The sequence below is a fragment of the Galleria mellonella genome, unplaced genomic scaffold (genome assembly GCF_026898425.1).
Source record: "Galleria mellonella isolate WM207_F2 unplaced genomic scaffold, CSIRO_AGI_GalMel_v1 utg56, whole genome shotgun sequence".
In the NCBI taxonomy this organism is placed as follows: Eukaryota; Metazoa; Arthropoda; class Insecta; order Lepidoptera; family Pyralidae; genus Galleria; species Galleria mellonella.
The window spans coordinates 3,814,063-3,837,610 of record NW_026442117.1 but is presented as its reverse complement, the minus strand read 5'-3'; the positions used below and the strand labels follow the sequence as shown (position 1 = coordinate 3,837,610).

The 23,548-nt window shown below is 32.7% G+C and overlaps 1 protein-coding gene across 1 annotated transcript; it reads left to right on the top strand.

The window, feature by feature from the left end:
* Positions 1–17,084: 17,084 nt before the first annotated feature.
* Positions 17,085–21,234, top strand: LOC128201629 (uncharacterized). The gene is made up of 2 exons (XM_052899194.1): positions 17,085–18,577; positions 19,102–21,234. The coding sequence occupies exon 2, from the start codon at positions 19,107–19,109 to the stop codon at positions 20,976–20,978; it is 1,872 nt and encodes a 623-aa protein (XP_052755154.1). The 5' UTR covers positions 17,085–18,577; positions 19,102–19,106; the 3' UTR covers positions 20,979–21,234.
* Positions 21,235–23,548: the final 2,314 nt, after the last annotated feature.

Here is a 23,548-nt window from a genome sequence, read left to right as displayed (position 1 = left end):
GCAATTTCCTTCGTTCATTTCCAATGAGATCTCATTCCGACCGTTTTATTTTACGCCGATGATAAAATTTTATTGTCTACAACATCTGTTTCTAATCTAGTCTATATTATAATGTTTAATTCATTTTATGATGTCTAAGGTTTTCCTATTTTACTTTAGGTGTGTGAAAAGACAGCCAAATGAAAGAATGACTAAAAAGGCAACCAGAGGGAGACTTTGTACAAAAGTTATTTGCTTGGGTATCTCTGTCCCATTCGTGTTTCTACCGTAAAGCAGTTGTGTTTACATGGTTGTGTTTCGGTTTGAAGGATGGGATATAACAGTGAATTTACAAGGCATAGAGGAATATTACCTGTATCGACAGGAATGTCAACGCATGGGCGTATCATGGGCGAAACAGTATACTCTGTTTTGAGTATGGAATTGCTCATGCCTATATGACCGTTACCACTTTTCATCAGGTGGGCCGTCAGTTTGTTTGCCATTCTAAGTTGCATAAAAGAAGGCAAAACAGTATCAGCTACTAGGGAATACCTAGACGTGTCTATTATAATCAAATAACCATATCATATTGCACTATTTCAGGGATCTCCTTGACATCTGTCAAAAGATTTCGGAACGATTACCCTATAACCTAAGAACAAGGAATTCCTATAACGAACTATACTGGAGGAACTTCAGTTATGCTGCTGACCTTTTAGGAAGGTATATCTTCTTTTTTTGAATATTTAAATATCGTATTTATTGGGAAATATTATTCCAATTGTTGTGCGTGGAAGTAAGACAAATACGGCAAAATTTTCCAGAATTAAATTTGATACTTACTAGTTAGTTGTTTTGAGGGGATACACCCTCGATGTGGGTCCATTAAACTCTCGTTCTAATGGGAATTTCCGATAATCCTTCCCTACTTACATTACAAAAGGATCTCTATGCAAACTTTTATGTTTTGAGTTCAGAAATTTTGGTTGTTTGTTGAAAAGAGATTGATCATTTAATAATAAAAGAAGAGATCTTTGATTTCCGTGTGGTATCGGCACAGAATGGACTATCCCTTCCTTTTCCGTAGGTGTCGTAAGAGGCAAATTAATTAAAATATCACCAAAGCTTAACTGCAGTTGCTTGCCAATTACTGATAGCGTGTCAATTACTGATGAAACCTCCCCTTGTGGGGGAGGCCTATTTTTAGTAGTAGACAGTTAATGGCTGAATAAAAAAATGAATGAATGAATTTTTATTTACATAAATATTGGTGATTGCCAGTAGCAGATCTTCAAATTAATTACACTTGTCCAGCAATATTTACCATTACATAGGTGTGTAAATGTTTTTTTTTAATTAATTATTAATATTAAAATAATACAGTCATTATATTGACAAATAACATTAACAAAATTTATTACTTTAAGTTACAATTATATATATATATATATATATATATATATATATATATATATATATATATATATATATATATATATATTCTCTACTATATTCTCTAAGAGATATCTATATCCTTCTATCTGTAGCCAGCACTGGTATTATCAAGAGTTGTTATGGATGTGAATGATGCGACACCGAATTAGGGAACAGCTGGTTGGTACCTACGATACGAAGTAAAACTTTAAAAGCAAAAGTTACTTTAACTGTATAGGTATAAAATTGTTACTTTGTTAATGTTCTTAGTCGTACTATCTGTATAGTTTAAGCCCCAAGATAATGCCTATCATTCACAGTAAGCGGTAATGACCAAAGTTAACAGACCGAACACATTAATTATCCTGTTTCATTTCTAGTTAACACGCAAACCTCCGCGTCCGATTTATGCAAATGGAGTTTTAAAGTAATTATTAGATACTTTAGTAGGTGTTGCCCGTGGCTTTGCTCACGAGGACCTCTTAAAACATCTCTAAAAGCCTAACTGCGGTTGCTGACCCGCTTACCAAGCGTGGCAACTACTGGCAAAACCCCCCTCATGGGAAAGGCTTATGTACAGCAGTGGACAGTTTTCGGCTGAAATTATAATAGAGCTTACTTTATTGCAAAATGAAAATCTAGTATCGCATTAATTGGAAGACATTGAGGGAGAATTACATCCAGCATTGGATCGAAATAGATTGATTATATTGATACCCTTTACAAGTACTATTACGTTTATTGATATATTGTTACAAGAGAGACGTTAAACTATTATAATATGCTTTAAATATCATTATCTCGTTTTATTCGCCTTATAGCTCATCAAATAAGCCTACGCACATTTCATACCGGTACCGATTAATTTCCATTAATCGAAGAAGCGAGCAGCACCATGTTAACGGTGTAACTTATATTGCTAATCATTTGTCCATCAATAGAACGGACGTTCTATAAATGGGAAAACGATGGTATGGCTTATATTCTAATCCAGCTATATATAAATCAAATAACTTGTACAAAGTTAGGTACTATTCATCACATCATAATTCAAGTCATATGGCAAATGGAGATCATTTGCACATCTGATAAAGTTTTTCAGTAGGTACCTTGTGGAACTTTGCAAGAAGGGACTTGCTATGCCAATATTTTGCAGAGGTTATTTAAACGTAGACAAGTTTTTCTTAGGGTTAGGACAATCCTTTCTTGAGTTATTTTGGTTTGTTAAGGACGTTGTCTGTTACTACAGAATTAATTGGAATGTACGAAATTTACTAACAAAATTTTTAGACTCGTAGTCAAAAGCTAAATATTGATTTATAAGACAAGGATTTTGATTTATTTATAGTGTACGATGCCTCTAACTAGGAGTAGATAGAGGAGTTTGTCGACTATTCGCATTTGTGATTTAGGTAGAATAGAATAATAGAGTAGAATAGAATAGTATATAACGTGTAATAGACGTGCACATAAAATTATGGACTTAGTAAATACGCGGAAGATATCATTTATAATAAGTTTACGATTATATTTATTGGCATAGTGTGTTTAAATTCAAGTCGTATAATTTACGACTATTGTTTTCATTAATAAAGAAAAATAAAAAAGATGTAATGGAAAATTGATAAAACTCAATTTGCTGAAATTGTTGAAACTGATATGTTCTCTAAGAGACATGGGATGAGAGACGATAACAATTTCTGTACTTTTCCTTATAAATCGATCACGTGTCTGTGCGCTTTGTTTGCCGATTTTTTTTTTGTATTCCGTTCAGTTTTATAAATGGTATTGGAATTTAGATTCTCACAATCCTTTCTGTTTTTCTGTTTCCGTGTGATCCCGGTATCAAATGGGCTACTGCTTTCTTTCCTGCAGGTGTCATAAGAAGCTACTAAGAGAGCATAATAGTCGAAGGATGGGCAGCAAGCCCCTCTTAAAACATCACATAAGTCTTACTACCCATTTACCTGTCAAGCATAGTAACTACTAACAAAACCCGCAAAGGGGGAGGCTTATTTTCAGCATTGAACAATTAAAGGCTGTGTCATCAAAGGATAGCTTTACACCCTACTGATATCTACAAGTAACAGGCTTTTCAGTTAAACTTGTTTTAAATGAATGATTAACGAAAATGTAATACAATACAGCTGGGTTGCCCACCGACAATTATTGGCCGCCATTATCTTTAATTAAGTCTTACATCATGTACCACAAGATGGGGTTTCAAGTTTCAAAAACGGGCCCAAATTAATTGCGTTATATTTTCGTTCATCTATCATTTAAATTGTCATTGAAGAGGCTGATGGTTACAGATATTGGCTCTTTCAGTTTTCCTTCCCTTGCTCTTTTTTATTATAGTTCGTTTTCGCAATCCAATTTTGCGATATCTTGCAGATAAATAGGAGCGTGGACACTGTTTTCTTCTTATCGCCGGACGGAAGCAATGCACAAAGATGAGTTATTACATAATTTCAACAGCAAGCAACAACGTCTATGAATGCAACAATATCAAATTGATAATATAAAAACTCTATATCTGAATGCTCGAGCAAGAAGCCTTACTTTCATTCTCCCCATTTTTATTCAGTACTGTGTTATCAAATTGCCGTATAGTCAGAAAGAGTAAAAACATCAGACGAGATGATAAATGTATGACTTTGTGTGAGACAGCAAAATGTGACGCGAGAGGAAAACCAACCATGTCGAAATGGATTCATCCGTTACAGACGTCGTTTCGCGGGGAATACAGCTGAAAAGATAGCCTGTATTCAGTAAATGGGATTAAGGTGGAACTATCACAATCGTATCTTTACAAACCTTTATTTAACTTGACGACCTCCGTAGATCAGTGGTGCGCACGTTGATTTGCCTTTTGATTGATTTGATTTGATTTGTAGATCTCGGGTTCGATTTCCAGACGGACCAGTTTAGGGAATAAACTTTTCTGAATTATCTCGAATTTGGGTGCTCTAAATTGTACTTTTAGATATGCGTTGCCTGATCTCTCATAATACAGGGTATTCTAGCTTGAAGCCTAAATAATCGGCGTGATTGCGTGGCATTTAAAAAATACTTGTAAAGTATTTATTTATAGGATCACCAACGTAAGACACAGTGAAACATTTCAATACAATATGCTTGTAGATTACGGCTATTCTTACATTCTAACTATTTTTACATTTAGAGGCTACCACAGCATGTTTTATGCTTAAGAATCATTAAAATTGAATAAAATTATGTATTAATGTTAGTTGGTTTAGGCTAAATCATTCAAGCTAAATTAAAATCAGCTCCTTGTAACTGATTTTTCTGAAATATTGCACTAACCTTTAGTTTTGATGGCATTTTAATATGCAATACTGAATATTGTATTTTTTTTAAATGTATGATAATGGAATGGTAACCCCACCCGCGCTATTGGTATACACCGGTGGGGCACCAGTGAAGGATGATAGGCGAGGATGAAGTAGGTCAGTTAGCCCATCGTGACGAATTTAACAAGAATTGTTCACGATGGTTTCCAGGGGGAACCACGTGGAGGTCGACCTAATAAGGTATATTGCTAGTAATGGAGCTGTCAAACTCCATTGCTAACAATCCTTTTCCCCCTACTGAATATTGTATTATACACATAATGATTGCTGCCACAAAATGGTAGACGACATATATTTTTATTATGTACTTTGTCAACTCTGTCATATGGGTATCAAACAAAAGAGCTTAAAGAGTAGGCAAGGATAAAATAAATGTGACGTGAAGTAACGTGATAAAGCTGCTAGTAAGCCGACATAGCGAGATCGGGCGGTGAATTAGGTTCACCTAACGCATGAGTTGATTCTCTTCATGGATTTGATACAAAATTTTACTTTTGCACACATTTGTACTATTATATGTAGAGTTATTATAAAAGAGTGGCCGAAACCACCGAAAAGTTTTTTTTTAAGTGGGCTTGTTTTCCATTTTATTTTTCTGTGAATACTATAATTTTCAAATGATTTTGTTTGGCGATCATTATGGCAATCTTAATTTTTGTTTTCGCTGTTCTGCAAATATACCTGATGCTCATCTTGTCCATTGTCTTAGGTTATTTTAACAATGATGTTCAGCGTAAGTATGGTCTTTGATAACCCTGGATTTCCTCCTGTATTATGGAATGTCAATAGTGCTGTTTGGTAATTTTTAAATGGGCAATAACTCGTAATGAAGTGGTACGTCAACTGGCAAAAACGTTAATCCTGGATGGAGATAATAAAAATAATGTTTTGAACTCTGTCTGTTTCAAAGTTATTCCTATGTTACATGAGAACACTACGTCATAGTTTATTTTTATATGTGGCCATTCATTCATAATTCATTTCTACGATCAAGTGTCTATTTTAGACATAGCGTCTCTGATATAAAGTGATAAATGAAGCAATCATATACGTCGAATAATTGATGTTAGGTAGGAAGCGTTATCTCAGAATAATTCCATTAGTACATGCCTGTACATGCTTGATGGCGTATACCTATGCATCGTTTATATTTCATTCATATAGAAGAGACTATGACATTAAATTATCGACTATTAGCCGCGACTTCCTCCGAGTAACCAGAATATGTTCGCTGACTAGGATAAAAGGTAGCCTTATACCCTTTTCTATCTCATATAGTTTATACTAAATTTCATAGTAATCAGTTGAGTAATTTAGGCGCTAATTGTAATAGTTGTATACTAATTTTCGAAAGTGAGTTTGATTATTTATTACTTCTTGGTGGCTTGACAGCTCTACTAATCATTATAAAATTTGATAGTATTTCGGAAAGAGAAAGACGAAGGCAAATTTTTATTTCGCTCTTATACATGGAGTCAACGACCACGTTAGTACAACTATAGGTGTAGATTATATTTATAGAGTTTTTATATTATTCCAATATTAATATATAAAACAAACAATTTACTACTATCTTAAACACTGTCACGCTATACAGATTTATAGCTTCAAAATCAATGAAAAAAATTATAATATATGATATTGTAATCAAATATAGGTACTTCTTATATACGTTAAAAATTCACTCGTAATGTCGCGGGCAAAAGCTAGTCACTTATAAATTTTAAAATGGATGAATTTGCTACCAATGGAGCTCCACAATTAAATGGAGATTAGCTTTTATTAAAGTTATGCTGTAACATTGTTCACATGTTTATCTGTCCATACAACTTAGAATGGCAAACAAGCTAACGGTCCATCCGATGGAAATTGATAACCGTCGCCTATAGACATGAGCAGTAACGTGGACATAACAGAGTATACTGTTTTGCCCATGATACCTCCCATGCGTTACCATTCCTGAGGACTTAGGTGTTATTCCTCTGTACCCTTTTATTACACGCCATATCCCACTCTTCAAACCAAAACACAGCCATGCAAACACAACTGTTTCACAATTAAAATACGAATGGGACAGAGCTACCCAAGCAAACGACTTTTGTACAGTCTCCCTCTGGTATCAATAAATACTATAAATAATAATTTATATCGGATCACAATCCATATAGTGTACAAGATTTAGTTTTAGCGCTTCTGGAGTAGACTGTCTGATTTCTCTGTACGGTAGATTTTCGATTAACCGAATATTCGATTATCCGAACTTATCCTTCACGAATCTAATTACCGATTTAGAAATGGTATTATATATTAATCGAGTAAATAGATATTATGTAATCCATTATCTTTATAGCTCGTAATTTTTTTATATCGTATTGTCTAAATGACGTATGTTGAATCCTTTATATAATAAAAAAATATTAAATTTTATTACATATTGTTTGAATTGGGTTTGAAATCAATTATCCGGATTCGATTACACGGAATACACGTGGTTTTATTTGATTCGGATAATCGAGATTTTTATTTATTTATTTTTAAAATATCGTCGCTTTGATGGAATTTATGCCACATGGATGCAGTTCTCTTTCGCATTATGGTTTGATTTGAAATTAACTGCCAATACTTGCCAATTACTGCCAAATCAATATAGTTTTGCCGCACCTAAACATGGTTTCATATAATTACTCATTTATTTTTTTTTTTTATAATACGTAGAATGGCAAACAAGCTGACGGCCCACCTGATGGAGAGTGGTAACCGTCGCCTATAGACATAAGCAGTACCATGGACATAAAAGAGTATCCTGTTTCACCCATGATACCCCCAATAAGTTGCCATTCCTGAGGACCAAGGTGTTATTCCTCTGTACCCAGTAAATTCACGCCATATCCCACCCTTCAAACCGAAACACAGCCATGCAAACACAACTGCCTCACGGTTGAAACACAAATGGGACAAAGGTACCCAAGCAATCGACTTTTGTACAAAGTCTCCCTCTCATCATAAGAGCATTGTAACAATTCTATATTATGTACATGAATGCATTGTAATAATAATATTGATTTAATTGTCATGTGGTCCCGGCAAAGGGCCACCCCTTCCTTTCCCTCCTTATAGAGGAGTCATATGTTCAACAGTGGGCAGTTAACGGTTCGTTCTGCCTATTTCTATCAAATGGGCTCACAGATTGTTCTTCCGTTGTAGTTATTAAAAAAAAAATACATTATCAATTAGTCATTTGATGTATTTTTATAAGAGAGATAAATGCGTAATTAATCAATGTCATTTGAAACTGTTAAAGAAAAGTTCCCCTTTTGTATCTTTGTCTTGTGTTTTGTTATTTAATTAATTAAAAGCATATTGATTTATCCGTGATTACAATCACGTTCTTGGTATTGTTTTTGTTGTTGTTTACGTAAAACTTTTTCTAATTTGAAAACGGAAGGATCAATTTACCTATTTTTTTTTTTTATTTTTCATACGACTGCAAAAAGGTGTTTCCAAATTTGGTTATATTTTTTTTTTATGTTTCTAACTTCATATCAAGTTATGAGGTAACAAACTCCTTTCTTTCAAAAAAGAAGTAAAACACAGTTATTCAAAACACAACTGTTTCACGGCAGGAAAACAAATGGGACAAAGGTACCCAAGCAAACAAGTTTTGTGCAAAGTCTCTCTCTGGTTAAATACACATATTATACCTATTACTTTAGCAACTCATAATAGGTATACTCCAAATAGCAGGAAACTAAACGAAATATTGGAAACTATTTTCCGCGACACAAAAGAGCAATAATTTGTACAGCAGCCATAAATAAAAAAGAACAAACATTGGTTGGACGTAAAAAAAGTTCTTTACGAGAATAAATGATCGAAGTCCTTGTTTCAAGAGTCTTTTAATCAAGGACTGGTTTTTTGTCATCTTGTTTAGAATTTTTCTCTTAGGCATTCAGTGCCTTCATCTTTACAAAATTGTTGCATGAAAAAAAAATATATATTTTGATATATATATATTTATTATCTATTCTTATGTACATGTTGTGTGTGATTAGTAACAAACAAATAAACGACAAACAAACAAATATCTATCTATCTATCTATATATATATATATATATATATATATATATATATATATATATATATATATATATATATATATATATATATATATATATATATAATAACCGCTGAATCTAGGATCTTGAATTTTGCAGACTGGTTCTTTACGTAATGTAAGTGAACAATAAGAAAAGGATTTTGAAAATTTAAGCTGATAAATATACTAGTTTTTACCCGCGACTTCGTCCGCATAACCAGGATACGTTTACTGAGCGGAATAAAAAGGTATAAAAAATATTCTTCTTCATCCCATATAGTACATACATGAATACCTGTTTCACAGTGATTAAGACTTTAAAGACTTTAAGATAAACAAACAAATAAACTCACTTTCACATTTATCAACTAACTCTAAATAAAAGGTTGTTCTCAGTTCAGATGTATTATTTTTATATTTGATATCTCATAACCCCATCAGTTCTAAACCGATTTGGAAAATTGTTTTTATATCTAAAATGTTATATTTATAGATAAGTACCACATAAATTTTATCAAAATCGGTTAAATAATTTACTTTTTGGATTAAAATAACTAGTTTTGTCACACACAAACACAATTTGTGAACACAATCTTTAATTAAGTTTAACTTATGATAGTGGTCAGCTTCCCTTAAAAAATAATAAAATAAAATAACAGATGGTTTCAAATCCTTCTTCTGTGAGTTCCACCTGAAAATTAACACCAAAAATAATTTCTTTCGAAAATTACTTATTGTTTCGATGTTTGAATTGATTAAAGTTGAAGTGAAGAAAGATGCGAGTAGCGTAGCACAGTCATTAAAAAAAAAAATTAAGACTTCTTTTGGAAATGAATAAAAAAATAATTAATTCCTTCTGATCTCTGAATTGATTAAAATTGAAGTAAAGTAAGAACTGAGGTCTCCCTAAAGTACCCTTTTGTCACCTGCTCTCTACTCTCGGGCCAGTTATGTTTGTACATTTTGACAGATGTAAGTAATGGCGCCCATTTATCTTCGCCATTGATCTCTGCCATGCTCGCGGATTCCATTCGCCTCTAATATAATATGCGTATATATTTTTCTATTCTAAAATACAAGGCTTTTGTTTACTACTGTTATTTTTTAATATTATAAATGTAAATGATTGTAATGATTGAAACCGGCGAGCGTGTATGAAAACATTGATGAATGTGGAAGAAGCGAAAGAGGTTTGTTTGAATCGAAGCATTTGGCGTTCCATTGTTTCTGCCTACCCTAATGGGAGACAGGCGTGACAGATATGTATGTATGTATGTAAATGATTGAAAAGATGTTCGAATGTTAATATGTTTGTTATTTAATGATGCTGAAATAGCTTAACGGATTTTATTTATTTATTTAACTCTTTATGGCAATAGAAACATAAAAATATACAATGATAATAAAGGAAATAACGGTGTATAATTTTAAAACAATTATTTAGTTTCAAAGTTTTTTATGGTCAATGTAATGTGAATTGTATTACTGTTGCTGTGCGTAAATAAATAAATAAATATATAATATAATATACAGATTAAAATATATACATATATATAAAAGGCGGTCTTATAATTTCAATGTGGAAATTGATACCCCCGATGCGTTGCCAATCCTGAGGTCCAATGTGATATTTCTTTTTATGCAACTTAGAATGGCAAATAAGCTGACGGCCCACTTGATGAAAAGTGGTAATTGTCACCTATAGATAAGAGCAGTACCATAGACATAACAGAGTATACTGTTTCGTCCACGATACCCCCCATGCATTCCTGAGGACTCAGCTGTTTTTTCCTCTGTATCCTGTAAATTCACCGCCATATTTTACCTTTCAAACCGAAACCTGCTGGGGGAAAGGGATCGATAGTAATAAGGTAAACTGCTCCATTGCTAGCAATACACTCTATAAGGTCGACCTCCACACGGTTTCCCCTGGAAACCGTCGTGATTAATTCTAGTAGAATTCGTCACGATGAGCTAACTTGACCTGCTTTCATCCTCACCTATCATCCCTCACTGGTGCCCCGCCAATGTATACCGATATGACACGCGGAGTTATAATCCATTAAAAAAAAACCGAAACCTACTTCATATTTTGCTTTAGAATTTTTCAAATACTTTTTTGGTCTTAAAATTTCAGTGATGGCTTAATAAGAATATTATTTCTTCATTACCATTTTAGTTCGCTAGCAGTTTTTAAATAATAACTTAGAAATATTAAAAATTGTTCAATTATTTTTTTTAAATTACCAGATTCATTTTCGTTGCTACACTTCAGTATGAAAACTCATAAAAAAACTGGCAGCACACATTTGTTATTATCAGGGCCGTGCCTGACGGGCGTTCATTGCGTGCACCGCACGCAGGCGGCCGAAATTAAGAGGCGGCCAAATCGTTACAAGTTGTTTACTGGGCAAAAATACAATCGGTTTGTTTTCATTAAGATACGAAGTTTGATGCCCTGTGTATAATAATAAACATTAAAAATTAAAGTAGTTTTTTTTAATGTTATCCTGGGGGCGGCCATACAGACTGGCACGCAGGCGGCCATATACCCAGGCACGGCCCTGGTTATTATTTTATTTTTCTAATAAAACGCTCTGTTATATGATTGATCGCAAAGAATATTGGTATCTACTTATTTGAAATAAGTTTTGAATTTTTCAATCTTATTACAGCCTTTAGATAGAATTTTTGATGAGAATGTAGTCTGCATGATCTATTTTTTCAACCAACTTCTAAAAATAGGAGTTTCGCAATTGCATTTTTTTTATGTTACCTCATAATTTCGTAAGTTATAAACCAAATTGGAGTTTTATTTTTCTCTTAAAGGATATACTTACAGATTGGTCCCATAGAAATTTTATTAATAGTTTAGTCTTTAAATCAAAATAATTGGTTTTGTCACAACTGAAATCAGTTATTTTGTAGAACTGCCGTATGGTCCCGACATAGAATATACCATCCATCCCTTTCCTATGGGCATCGTAAGAGGTGACTAAGGAAAGACGAGAGATAGTTAGCAGCATTCCTCTTAAAACATCTCCAAAGCCTAACTTTTTTTGATAGGTGAAAATGGAATGGTAACCCCGCCTGTGCTAACGGCATACGCTGGCAGGGCACCAGTGAAGAGTGATCGATGGAAATGAAAATAGGTCAGTTAACCCATCATGATGAATTCATCAGAAATTCACTATGATAGTTTCCAGGGGGAACCGCGTGGAGGTCGACCTGATTAGGTATATTGCTAGAAATGGAATTCTTAGTCTCCATTACTAACAATTCCCTTCCCCCCCCCCCCAAAGCCTAACTGTGGTTACCAAATCGACTGCAAAGTTTGGCAACTACTGGCAAAACTTCCCTTATGGGGAAGAATTATATTCAGCAGTGGACAGTTCAAGGCCGATATGATGATGATATTGTGGAATATAATCTCATAATAAATATATATTTACAAAAAAAACTGTTATTAACCTAAAATTAACTTATTAAATATTTTTAAAATAACTTTAATAAGGCCTTTCAACTAGTTATATTTAAATAAATTAACTAAATCTAATCAAAATATTGAGGAAGGAAGCGCTCACATATAATAGTCATTTAAAGGACCCACGACCGAGGGACAGTACTAAGGGACCGAGTAGGGCATGACTGATGATTTCTTCGAGATGATAAGAACGAGAATGGATAGGATTTAGAGAAAGGTCTATTTATTATAGCATTGATAACATTTCCTTTTTACATACGAACAATAAAATCGAAAAGCCATTGCGTCGTAAAAAAAGAACAGTGACATTAATTTTAATAAAATTAACATAGTAACTATCGAAATAGAAGGCTACCAAATCCAAAAATAGTTAACAAAATCGGTTTAAAATTAGCTAATACATCTGTTAGTATAAAATGTGTTGTAATTTATTCTTACTAATATTATAAATGTCAAAATAAGATTTTTTTTTTTACTTCTAACACCTTAATCCTAAACCCCTAAAAATTTATGTACAATCAACAGTACAATAAATCACATTGAATGCAAAAAGAATTGTAAAATTCCGTTTCGGATTGCGACGTAATCGTGTAATATAGTTATAACAAAAGATACGTATTAAAAATTATTTTGTAAGTTAAATAAAAATATTGTCGAATGTTGAATATTGTCATTTTAGAAATACGTTCTAGGTATTCAGTATTAGAGAAATAGTCTAATAGTTCAAATTATGGGGTTATATACTTTTGAAATACACTTTGTTATAATTTAACTCCAACAATGTGGCAAGCGAGCAGAGATTTATGTAAAAATTATGAGTTTTCATATATATCACGGCAGTCGTCATGTCATTTTTCATTGGATCGTTATCCCCCTATGGCCCCAATCCCATCGTTTAATGTCACGCAATATGTTTTCTTCTGTTTCATGGGATGGTTTAGTTTTAATAGGATCATTTGTTTTAGTTCTAACAGGCTTTTTTATATGTGAATAGTTTTTGTGAGCTTTTGAGAAAAATATGATTTTGTTTCTGTTGTATATAATACCATGTAATTTAATGGCTTATCTAATGAAAATTGACAACACTGTTGAATTTAGACCTTTGACGGATTTTGTCAGTAGTAGCTTGACAGGTGTATTGGGGACCACAATAAGGCTTTGACAATATATTTAGAGGGAGGCTATTGTCCATTCCTTGTCCATTAGATTCCCATATTCACCTCTTACGATACCCATGGAAAAGGAAGGATGGAGTAGCCCATTCTATGCTGCGATCACATGGCATCATTTTATACATATCATCACCATCATATCAGCCGTTAACTGTCTTCTACTGAACATAGGCCTCCCCTATAAGGCGATGGGGGGGGGGGGATCCAATAGTTTCCATTCTTGACAGGGTTAGCAATTGCAGTTATGTTTTTGGTGAAATTTATCTTGGCTAGTTTTTATGTACAGGCTTTATTATATTTGTCTAAGTAACTTACCTTCACTAAATCACATGTAAGTTAATGTACATCCTATTTGTACTGTCTTCATACTGTTAGGTTAATTAAATACCTTCGTTGCTTTTCTTGTTTGGTTTGTTATTAATTACATCTCAAGTGAAATAAATTTATTGTGTAATGAATTGTGTATTAAAATTTAAAAATTTATAATACCTATTAAGTAGCAAATACGGTAGTCGTGCCAAATAACAAGAAATTGTTGTCAAAATTCATGTATATAATGTATGTTCTTGTAATTTATAAATCTTTAGATTTTTTACACAGAACTTGACACCCATAAAGAACTCCATTCTTTTCCCGGCGGAATCGAAACGACGCACATTCGTAATAAACTTGAACGAACGTGAACTTGGCTCTCATTTCACATTCATGTTATTGATGACATCAATTTTTCTCAAATATTTCCTATATACAGATATCGTCTAGTTACAATCTTATTATAGTAGTAAATTAACAATTAAAAAATGTGATCTTCTCTGGATAATGTCGTTGGAGTGTGTATACACCAAATCTTATATACACATTACTTCTTGGTTATGTTTTGTTTTTTAATGAATGAGTGAAAATGAAATAGTGACCCTGCTTGTACTATCGCTATATACCGACGGGGCACCAATGAGGGATGATAGGCGAGGATGAAGCAGTTTAGTTGGCTCATCGTGACGAATTCCATAAGAATTAACTACGATGAATTCTAAGAGGATCCGCGTGGAAGTCGATCTGATAGGGTATATTGTTAGCAATAGGACTTTTAGACCTCACTAATAACTGTCCTTTTCGCCTAATTACATCATGGTAAACTCCTAACTCAGAGTGGATGAATAAATAAATGAGTATGCTTTATTTGCATTATACAATATAGGGAATAAGCAAGAAGACAATATCTAATATATAAAATTCTCGTGTCACGGTGTTTGTTACCAAACTCTTCCGAAACGACTTTACCGATTTCTATGAAATTTTGTATGCATATTGGGTAGGTCTGAGAATCGGCCAACATATATTTTTCATATCCCTCAATGATAAGGGTGACCTACCCCTAAATACTCACGCTTTTACAATCAACTCTATAATCAACTCCTGTTTTTTAATCGCGATTTTTATATTCCGCAATAGGGTAGCAAGTTGGCGATCGAATATAATAATTGTAGTACGACAAATTTTCATGTATAGTTCTTGAAATAATGTATATGGTTAAACAACGTTTGCCGAGTCAGCTAGTAATATATATAATACAATAAAGATTATTTATATTTTATATTCTATTTCATTATAATTACTTGTATAGTAAAAGTAGTTTTAAGTAACAGCATTATGTAACTGACCTATCTAATTAACTAGAAACTAAACCTCAACAGAGACGCAACACTTTCAGACAGGTAATAAATAAGCAAAAACAAATTAGAGCTTAACACAAGATATAGTTGCCAATGTAATGAAACTCCAATCAGATACTCTTTGAAGACGGCCGAGACCTATCAAACACTAATAACACAACTATTATATTGGTTAATCTAGTTCACGAACCCAATGGAGTCACGTAATAAGTTATGTTAGATTCCTGAAGTTAGTGAAGTGACAAAGCTTAGTTCAGAGTCCGAGTTAGTTCATATGATTTGGTTAATTTATTTGAAGGTACTACCAGAGGGACATTTTGTGCATAATGGGTGACACATCATGTATAAAGTCTCCCCATCAAATATTATCAAAATATGCTTAGTTTTAAATCTTTTAAAATTTAAAGGTTTTGCTTTTTTTTTTTTGTAGGATACAATTTAATTTATTTGTAAGTAAATCCATTCAGAACTGACTGAAATTATGAGATCGCAAACACAAATAAAAAATTCAACCGAATTGAAAACTTCTTTTTTGTAGTTGGGTGAAAATAGTCTGCTTGCTGCTTGTCACACTTCTGTGTTTTTCGTGTTTTTGCCGTGAAGTAGTTGTGTTTGCATGGCTGTTTCGGTTTGAAGAGTGGGATATGGGAATGAAATTACAGGGTATAACACCTTAAACCTCATGAATGACAACACGTGAATGGTATCATGGGCGACAAAGTATACTCTGTTATGTCCGTGATACTTACAATTCATGTACCATTTTCCTTTAGGCGGGCCGGAAACTTGTTTGTCGTTCTAAAATGCAAAAAATAAAGTTATAAATACGACTTACCGTACTACATATATTACTATAATGCTTATATTTCTTAATTTTATTTCTTACAATATTTTTTGTACCCAATAAAGAGTAATTGTGTATTTTTATTTAATTATTTTCCTTTATTTGCATACTGACTTGTTCAACGATCAAATTCATTTATTCTAAGGTTGCCGAGAAAAGATTTATATCAGCAATAAGGCCGTCTAATTGAATTTATACAATTGTATATTTTATTTCTACTCTTTTACTGTATAATTCTAATAAAGTATAAGCGTCGATTGTTATATCCGTATTCGTACGTAAATCCCTAAATTCCCCACTCTAAACTTTGCAACTAATCTTCTAAACTCAGGAGAATTGTACACGTGTAGTTGCTTCCGATCAAAGAATAATAGCTAACGATTTCCATAATCCCTAACGGCTTTCTGGACAATTTCTTTTTAGCGTTAAGCTCTTCATTCTATTTTAGTATTATAAGAAATTATGTAAAATATATTTTTCATCCTATTTATATTAGTTTTAAAGTCTATAATGCGACTTGAACGCTTATTACTCCATTACGTTTAAACAACTGAATGTTTTTGAATTAAATTTGATGTATAAATTAACAAAGCATATTTTGATATTTACAATTCAATAATAAGGTAATGAGAAATTAAAATTAAAACATAATTATTTCGTTAAATAGTTCTTAATAAGTTTTAGTACAAGAAGGAATGGATGAAAGAAGGAATGGTAACAAAGGAGATTGTTAGATTATGTATTTTGTTTTTGTATTTTTTTTTATTTGTGCTTTGTTTATTTTTATTCTTTTGTCTCTTTTGCTGTGTATTACGTGTATGTTTTTTTTTTATTGTAATTTGTGTGCTATAAGTAATGTAAATAAATTGTCTATCTATCTATCTACAAATAAATTACTGTATCTATTGCTAGAAATTAATTAATTATTTTTTAATTAATTAATTTCTAGCAATATTGTACAGTATTTACAGATGGGCAAAGCACCGGGTTTAAACCCGGTGCTTTGGTAAAAACCCAATAAACACCCATAAAATCCCATAATCACCCAAAAAAATAGGTTTTTACGTATTTTTTTGAAAATATGTAAGTAATACCAATAAATTATTTTTATAAATTGTATTGATCAATTCTACAATATTAAATAAAACGTTAACTAATAATATTTCAGGAAATTTTAAAAATCTATATATAATAAAATGAAAGTAATTAATTTTCAGTGTTTTCATGTTGCAGTTGATCAACATGTTGGCCTTTTGCTTCCCGTAGATACTTTAAAATTTCTTCATAACACCTCGTTCGCACACATGGCCGTATATATTTAAATTCTTGAGCCACTAACAGTCCGAAATACTCATTTCTTTTATCCTCTTCTCCATAAATTAAGCATTTAGAACAGTTTGTTTCTTCTTTCAGTAAATTTTCTTTTACTTTATCCTCGTTTTTTTCTTTGTTGCGACGACGCTGGGTAAATCATCTGGACACTGGGTCTCACTATCGCCAAATATATTTGGAGATCGGCTTCGGCTACGGCTTGGCAGACATTTTTTTCTTTCTACAATTTTAAATTAAATTTATTAGAATAAATGCTTCGAACACACGCGATCTAAGTACCTTTTGTGTTTATTATACCTTACCTACCTAGGTATAAAAAGAGTACTTACGTAGATTTTCTTTTATTAACTGTTTTATACGAAGATCTTGATCTCTCAAATTAGCATCCATTTTACTTCCAGTGATTATCAACTAAATTAATAATCCACAAAGTATTAAATAACGTTTTTATGAAATATTTAGCACAAAAACAATACCCTTTAAATATCGATCGTCAGTAACTGTGGCTGACTTACCTATATTCTAGCAAGCAGGACTGCCAGATGTGAAGGGGAAATCCCCAATAAATTGTTGCATGTGACTGATGATGTGAGCATGTTCGTTTCATAATAAAAATGTTGCCAGGTAACCAAAAAGTCGTATGTTTTTGTGCGAATTACGATCATAATCTTTACGATCGTACATTAAAAAATAGACAAATAATAGTATGAGTACGATTTAAATCGTATATCTGTCAACCCTGCTAGCAAGACAGCGACAAAATCACGTTGCATAACAATGTAGCCCAAGCTTATATCTTATGAAATATACGGAAGAGATACGGACTTAGAAAAAACAGAAATGTTGTTCTTTGTGGAAGTCATTGATGAAATTCTATGTATTTTAGCCCGCAAACTTTCTTCAAACAAAAACAGCGCCATCTAGTATCGAGTTCTGTAATTATCTCTTTGTTTATGGATTTGAAGTAAGACCGCCACGCATGCAATACATTATGACTGGGGATTCCCCTATTCGTCGACGCTGAATATGAGGCGACGACAATCACTGTCAAACGTGTTCACTATTACTCTGACTCTGGTAACGTGACTTCCTGGTAACGTGTTAGGTAGGAAAAGCAGTAAAAAAGTGCATATTAAGGGAGCAGATTTGAAATAATATTTATACTTAACAAGAAATAATTAAAGGTAAGTGGATTTTTGAATGATACAATTATATCATGATCACTTAACAATTTTAACTTAAAATTAGATGTATTATTACAAGCTTTTATTTAGCTTGCGTTATGTAAATAAAAGTATGTAGGTATGTTCGTATGTTGATGCAATTATCCTCAATCCTCAACCGACTGGGATAAAATTTTCCATACACGTTTATTTTGGATGATAGTGCATAGTTAGCTGAGAGTCGTCATTGGATAATAATGGTGGATAGCCTAAGATGTGTACTAGATATTTATTTTTAACATAATATGCGTAAGTACCTAATCGAATTAAAGAAGTTGCTGAGAAAAATACAGAACAATACGATAATAAACTAGCGTCTGCGTTTAATCCTCCGAGGAGATGTAATTTTACAAAGGTTTTTTGTATTTATTTTATTATTTTTTTAATAAATTTATTGTAAATAACAAGAAATAATCATTGTAAAAAAATAGGCACTCTATTGTTGAATTTTCGTCAGACCAACTAATCATCGTTCATTTTTTTAGGTTCAATGGGGAGACCTAAAGATTTACGCATATGGGAGCACTACCGTACTTTACCAAACAAGTCTGTTTCTTGCAAGCTTTGTAATAAGGTCTACAAATTCAGTAATGCTGCCAAAATGCTTCAACATCTTATTACTTGTCCAAAATCTCCAGAAACATTAAAAGACTCTATGAAACTTATAAAAGATAGCTCGTCCAAAACCAAAATGTCTGGACTGTCAGAGATAGAGACAAATGATTCTTTTATAAGCCCCTCGTCGTCTGCTAACACTACAATAAATGCTGAGTTTCAAGACACCGATGATCATATAAAAACAGAATTAGCGAGAGCTATATTTGTAACAGGGACGCCATTATCGATGGTGCAACATCCTTTATGGATACAATTTTTCGAAAAATTGCAACCAAAATTTAAAATACCTTCACGTAAAGCTTTAGCGACAAAATACTTAGATAAAATATATAGAGAAATGCGTTTTGAGTTAAATGAGGAACTAAATGCTTGTAGTTACTTACACCTTCAGTGCGATGGCTGGTCTAATTTAAGAAATGAAGGAATAATAAACTTTCTTATATCAAAACCTCAACCTGCATACGTTAAAAGTTTGAATACAGAAAGTAATCCTCACACTAGTGAATACCTTAGCCAAGAAGTTGAAAAAGTAATGAAAGTGTATGGAGCAAATAAGTTTCTTGTACTTATTGGCGATAACGCTAGAAATATACAAAAGGCATTCGAATTAACAAAACTCAAATATCCACATGTTGTTCCTCTCGGTTGCTGTGCACATATCCTTAACTTGTTGTGCCAAGATATTGTAAAGATACAAGAAGTAACTGTGTTTATTATGCAAGCCATAAATATAATAAAAACTGTTAAAAGGAGTCAACGATTAAGTTCCTTGTTGATAAAATCAAGGCAGGGTGAAGATTCTACACAAACACTAAAATTGCCTTGTGCTACAAGATGGGGAAGTCATGTTACTTCGTTAAAAAGTTTGAAAGCAAATAAGATAGCTTTGCAAATATTAACAGTTAGAGAAGATGTGGTAATTTCAAGAGATATTAAAGATTTAATTCTAAGTGATGATTTCTGGACGAAGACAGGGGAATGTATAAGTATTTTGGAACCAGTCACTGAAAGCATATTTTACTTAGAGAGCGACCAGAATCGTTTGCATCGCACATACATTACATTTAGAGATGTACAAGCTAAGATACGTTTTGCATTAAATGAGATTTCGACATTGAGCGAAGAAAGCAAACAGCAGATTCTAACATCAGTATCTTCAAGATGCAATATGGCAATGAGGCCAATACATTTTGCAGCATATATTCTAGACCCCAGGACTCTAGGAGTCGAACTTACTCAAGAGGAAGAACTTAAGGGTATGGAGTTTATCTACAATTTAAGCCAACACTTAAGTTTGTCAAATGTAATGGCAGATTTGGCGTGTTATAAAGCTAAAGAAAACTTTTGGGCCAGAGGATTTGTATGGAGCTCATTAGATAGCATTGAGCCCCTAATATGGTGGAAAGGTATTTGTGGTTCCACTGAGTTAAGCAAAGTAGCGATTCGTATTCTATCAGCTCCCTGTACTTCGGCAGCCACTGAGCGTTCCTTTAGTATCCAAGGCTACATACATAATAACAAAAGAAATCGACTTACAACTGAAAGAACTGAAAAAATTTCATTCATTTGTTATAACTGGAATCTTAAACATAAAGCTGAATGCGAGGACATTCAGTTTAATGAAGAAAATACCTTAGAAGCTTTCATTGAGCAAGTAAATGAACATAACAGTTTAGACGAAATAGAGCCTATCGAACCTATACAATTCATCGCTTGTAATAACTCTGAATCTGACAGTGATTGACTGTAGTTTTACATTTTACTTTCATCTCTTTCTTAATAAACTCAAAATCAAATTAAAAGTTTTTTATTCTGTAGGCTGCATAATAATATTGTCTATGTCCAGTATAGTGGACGTCTTGCGGCTGAGATGACGATGATGAAGTACAAAATCATAAACACCCAAAAATTTGGGTGTTTATGGGGTTTAAACCCAATAAACCCAAAACACCCGGTTTTTACCCACCAGACTTTAAACCCACCCAGGTGGATTGCCCATCTCTAACAGTATTGTTATTATACGTACTTATGTACGTACGTTCGTACGTTATTAATATAGTTAACATTGTAGCATTATTGAAAAAAATATGTACAGAAAATTCTTGTTACAAATTCCATCGTACCAGTTCATTCGCTTACATCACTATCTGAAAACCGTAAGCCTAGGTTAGAGCCTTATCTCCTTACACGTGGTACGGTAGCTTTAAAACAAGAACAATAATTTGAACACATACATATATCAAATTGTTGACGTAAGAATTACCAACTAAGCACACAAATTATTGGGGATATTAAATAATTTATCGCATTTAGTAGTTGTAGTTCTAGACTTTAGAGAATGAGAATGCATGAGGATACTATGGATACTGATCCGATATCTGTATTTTTTTTTATACAACTTAGAATGGCAAACAAGCTGACGGCCCACCTGATGGAAAGTGGTAACCGTCGCCTATAGACATGAGCAGTACCATGGACATAACAGAGTATACTGTTTCGCCCATGATACCCCCCATGCGTTGCCATTTCTGAGGACTCAGGTCTTATTCCTCTGTACCCAGTAAATTCACGCCAAATTGTATATTGGGTTGTAAGCTGTAAACTGGACATTGATAGTGGAACAAAGGGCATCACCCATTTCGATATTGCCCATATCGGTCGGATATCTATTTATTAATTTATATATATATATTAATTATTGGACTAGTATTTAGATATTGTTATATACTACCCACACTTATAGAGAAATGAGAAAAGTTGATGTGACAAGTTGGTATAACTTGTACTTATATATATATATATATATATATATATATATATATATATATATACATATACATTCATAACACAGAGAATCTTAATGTGAAGATCAGACGATTGATGTTTTCGCATGGCAATTATTATTTAAAAAAATATATTTTTGAAAAAAAAATATTTATATTATTTTTAAATTTTTTTTTTGGAATTTAATTATAAAAATAAAAAAAATACGCCGTATTGTTAAAAAGATTTAAAATCTTCATTATTGACATGAGCGGAAAAAGCACGGAGTAAATCTTTCCGATTAAAAAACAATAACAGAACCTCCACCTTTTAAAAGTCGGTTAAAAAGTATATAGAAATGAAATCTATTTCGAACAATAACACGTATGGAGACTGCGGTTATTATGGAGCTTATATGAAATTCAAATGAGAGAACTTTAGACCTGAATGCCTTTTGGTACACCAATGATATTATTAAACGAAACGAGAAACTGGAAATGTACAATTATTTACACTATACAATTATTTATATTACAAGATTTTATTTAATTTTTTACCTGAACTACGACCTTCGACCATCGTAGTTTTTTTTTATGTAACTTAGAATAGCAAACAAGCTGACGGCCCTAAGTACAGTTAAGGCGTTTCCTCCTACGCTTAGGTCGTGAAATAAGTTCTTACCAATATTTTTTTCTAGAGACTACAAATTGAAATTTATAAGCGAAACCAAGAGTCGAGAGAAATAGGTTTTCAATTCATTTCTATTTACTTGGATGTTTATTATATTTGTTTCCGTCTCTTATAAACTATACAACGCGAAAGTTTCAAAGTTAATAGCTACCTAACTTTAATATAAAAATATAAAAGTTAGGTAGCTAGCTTTAATGTATACTTAGAACCTTATAAAGTGAACTACTCTTTTATATAATTTACTACCTACTGATGTAGGAACATTAACTTAAGTTATCTAGAAAAGAGGTCACGTTCACCTACGTCTGGTAAAATGTGTCGTAGGTTATTTTCCGTCCGGTGAAAATAGGAACAAGTCGATAATATCAATATAAAATTGGAAATGTTACGGAAAATTTCAAGTAGTCTACATCCACTGCTCGGTTGAAGTACGAGTATAAAGCTGGATTCAAACTATAGTGTCGGACACGGTTCGTTCTCAGTCTAATCTCGAAGTAGAATTACTTCGAGATTGATTATGATTGGAACTAGACTCTATAGATGAGTGTAGAGAGAATGAATACACACATTCTTTTTTTAAGGAAGAATATTTCATTACACCGAGTTTGAACCGTAGTGTTGCCAGATTTAATGTATTTTCGCGATTTTGGGTAATTTATTTGTGTTCAAGAAATTCTGAATAAATTAAATGTGGGATTTATTGACTGTAGTATGGATATTATAGATTCTAGTTGTTGAAGAGATGAAAATAAATCCCGATAGTAAACTTAGGCAACAGTTTTTTTTGCAAATAAAAAAGTAGTTATAAAAATACGTCCTTTCTGGTACGAATTTTAGCAGAAAGAGAGCGCTATAGTCATT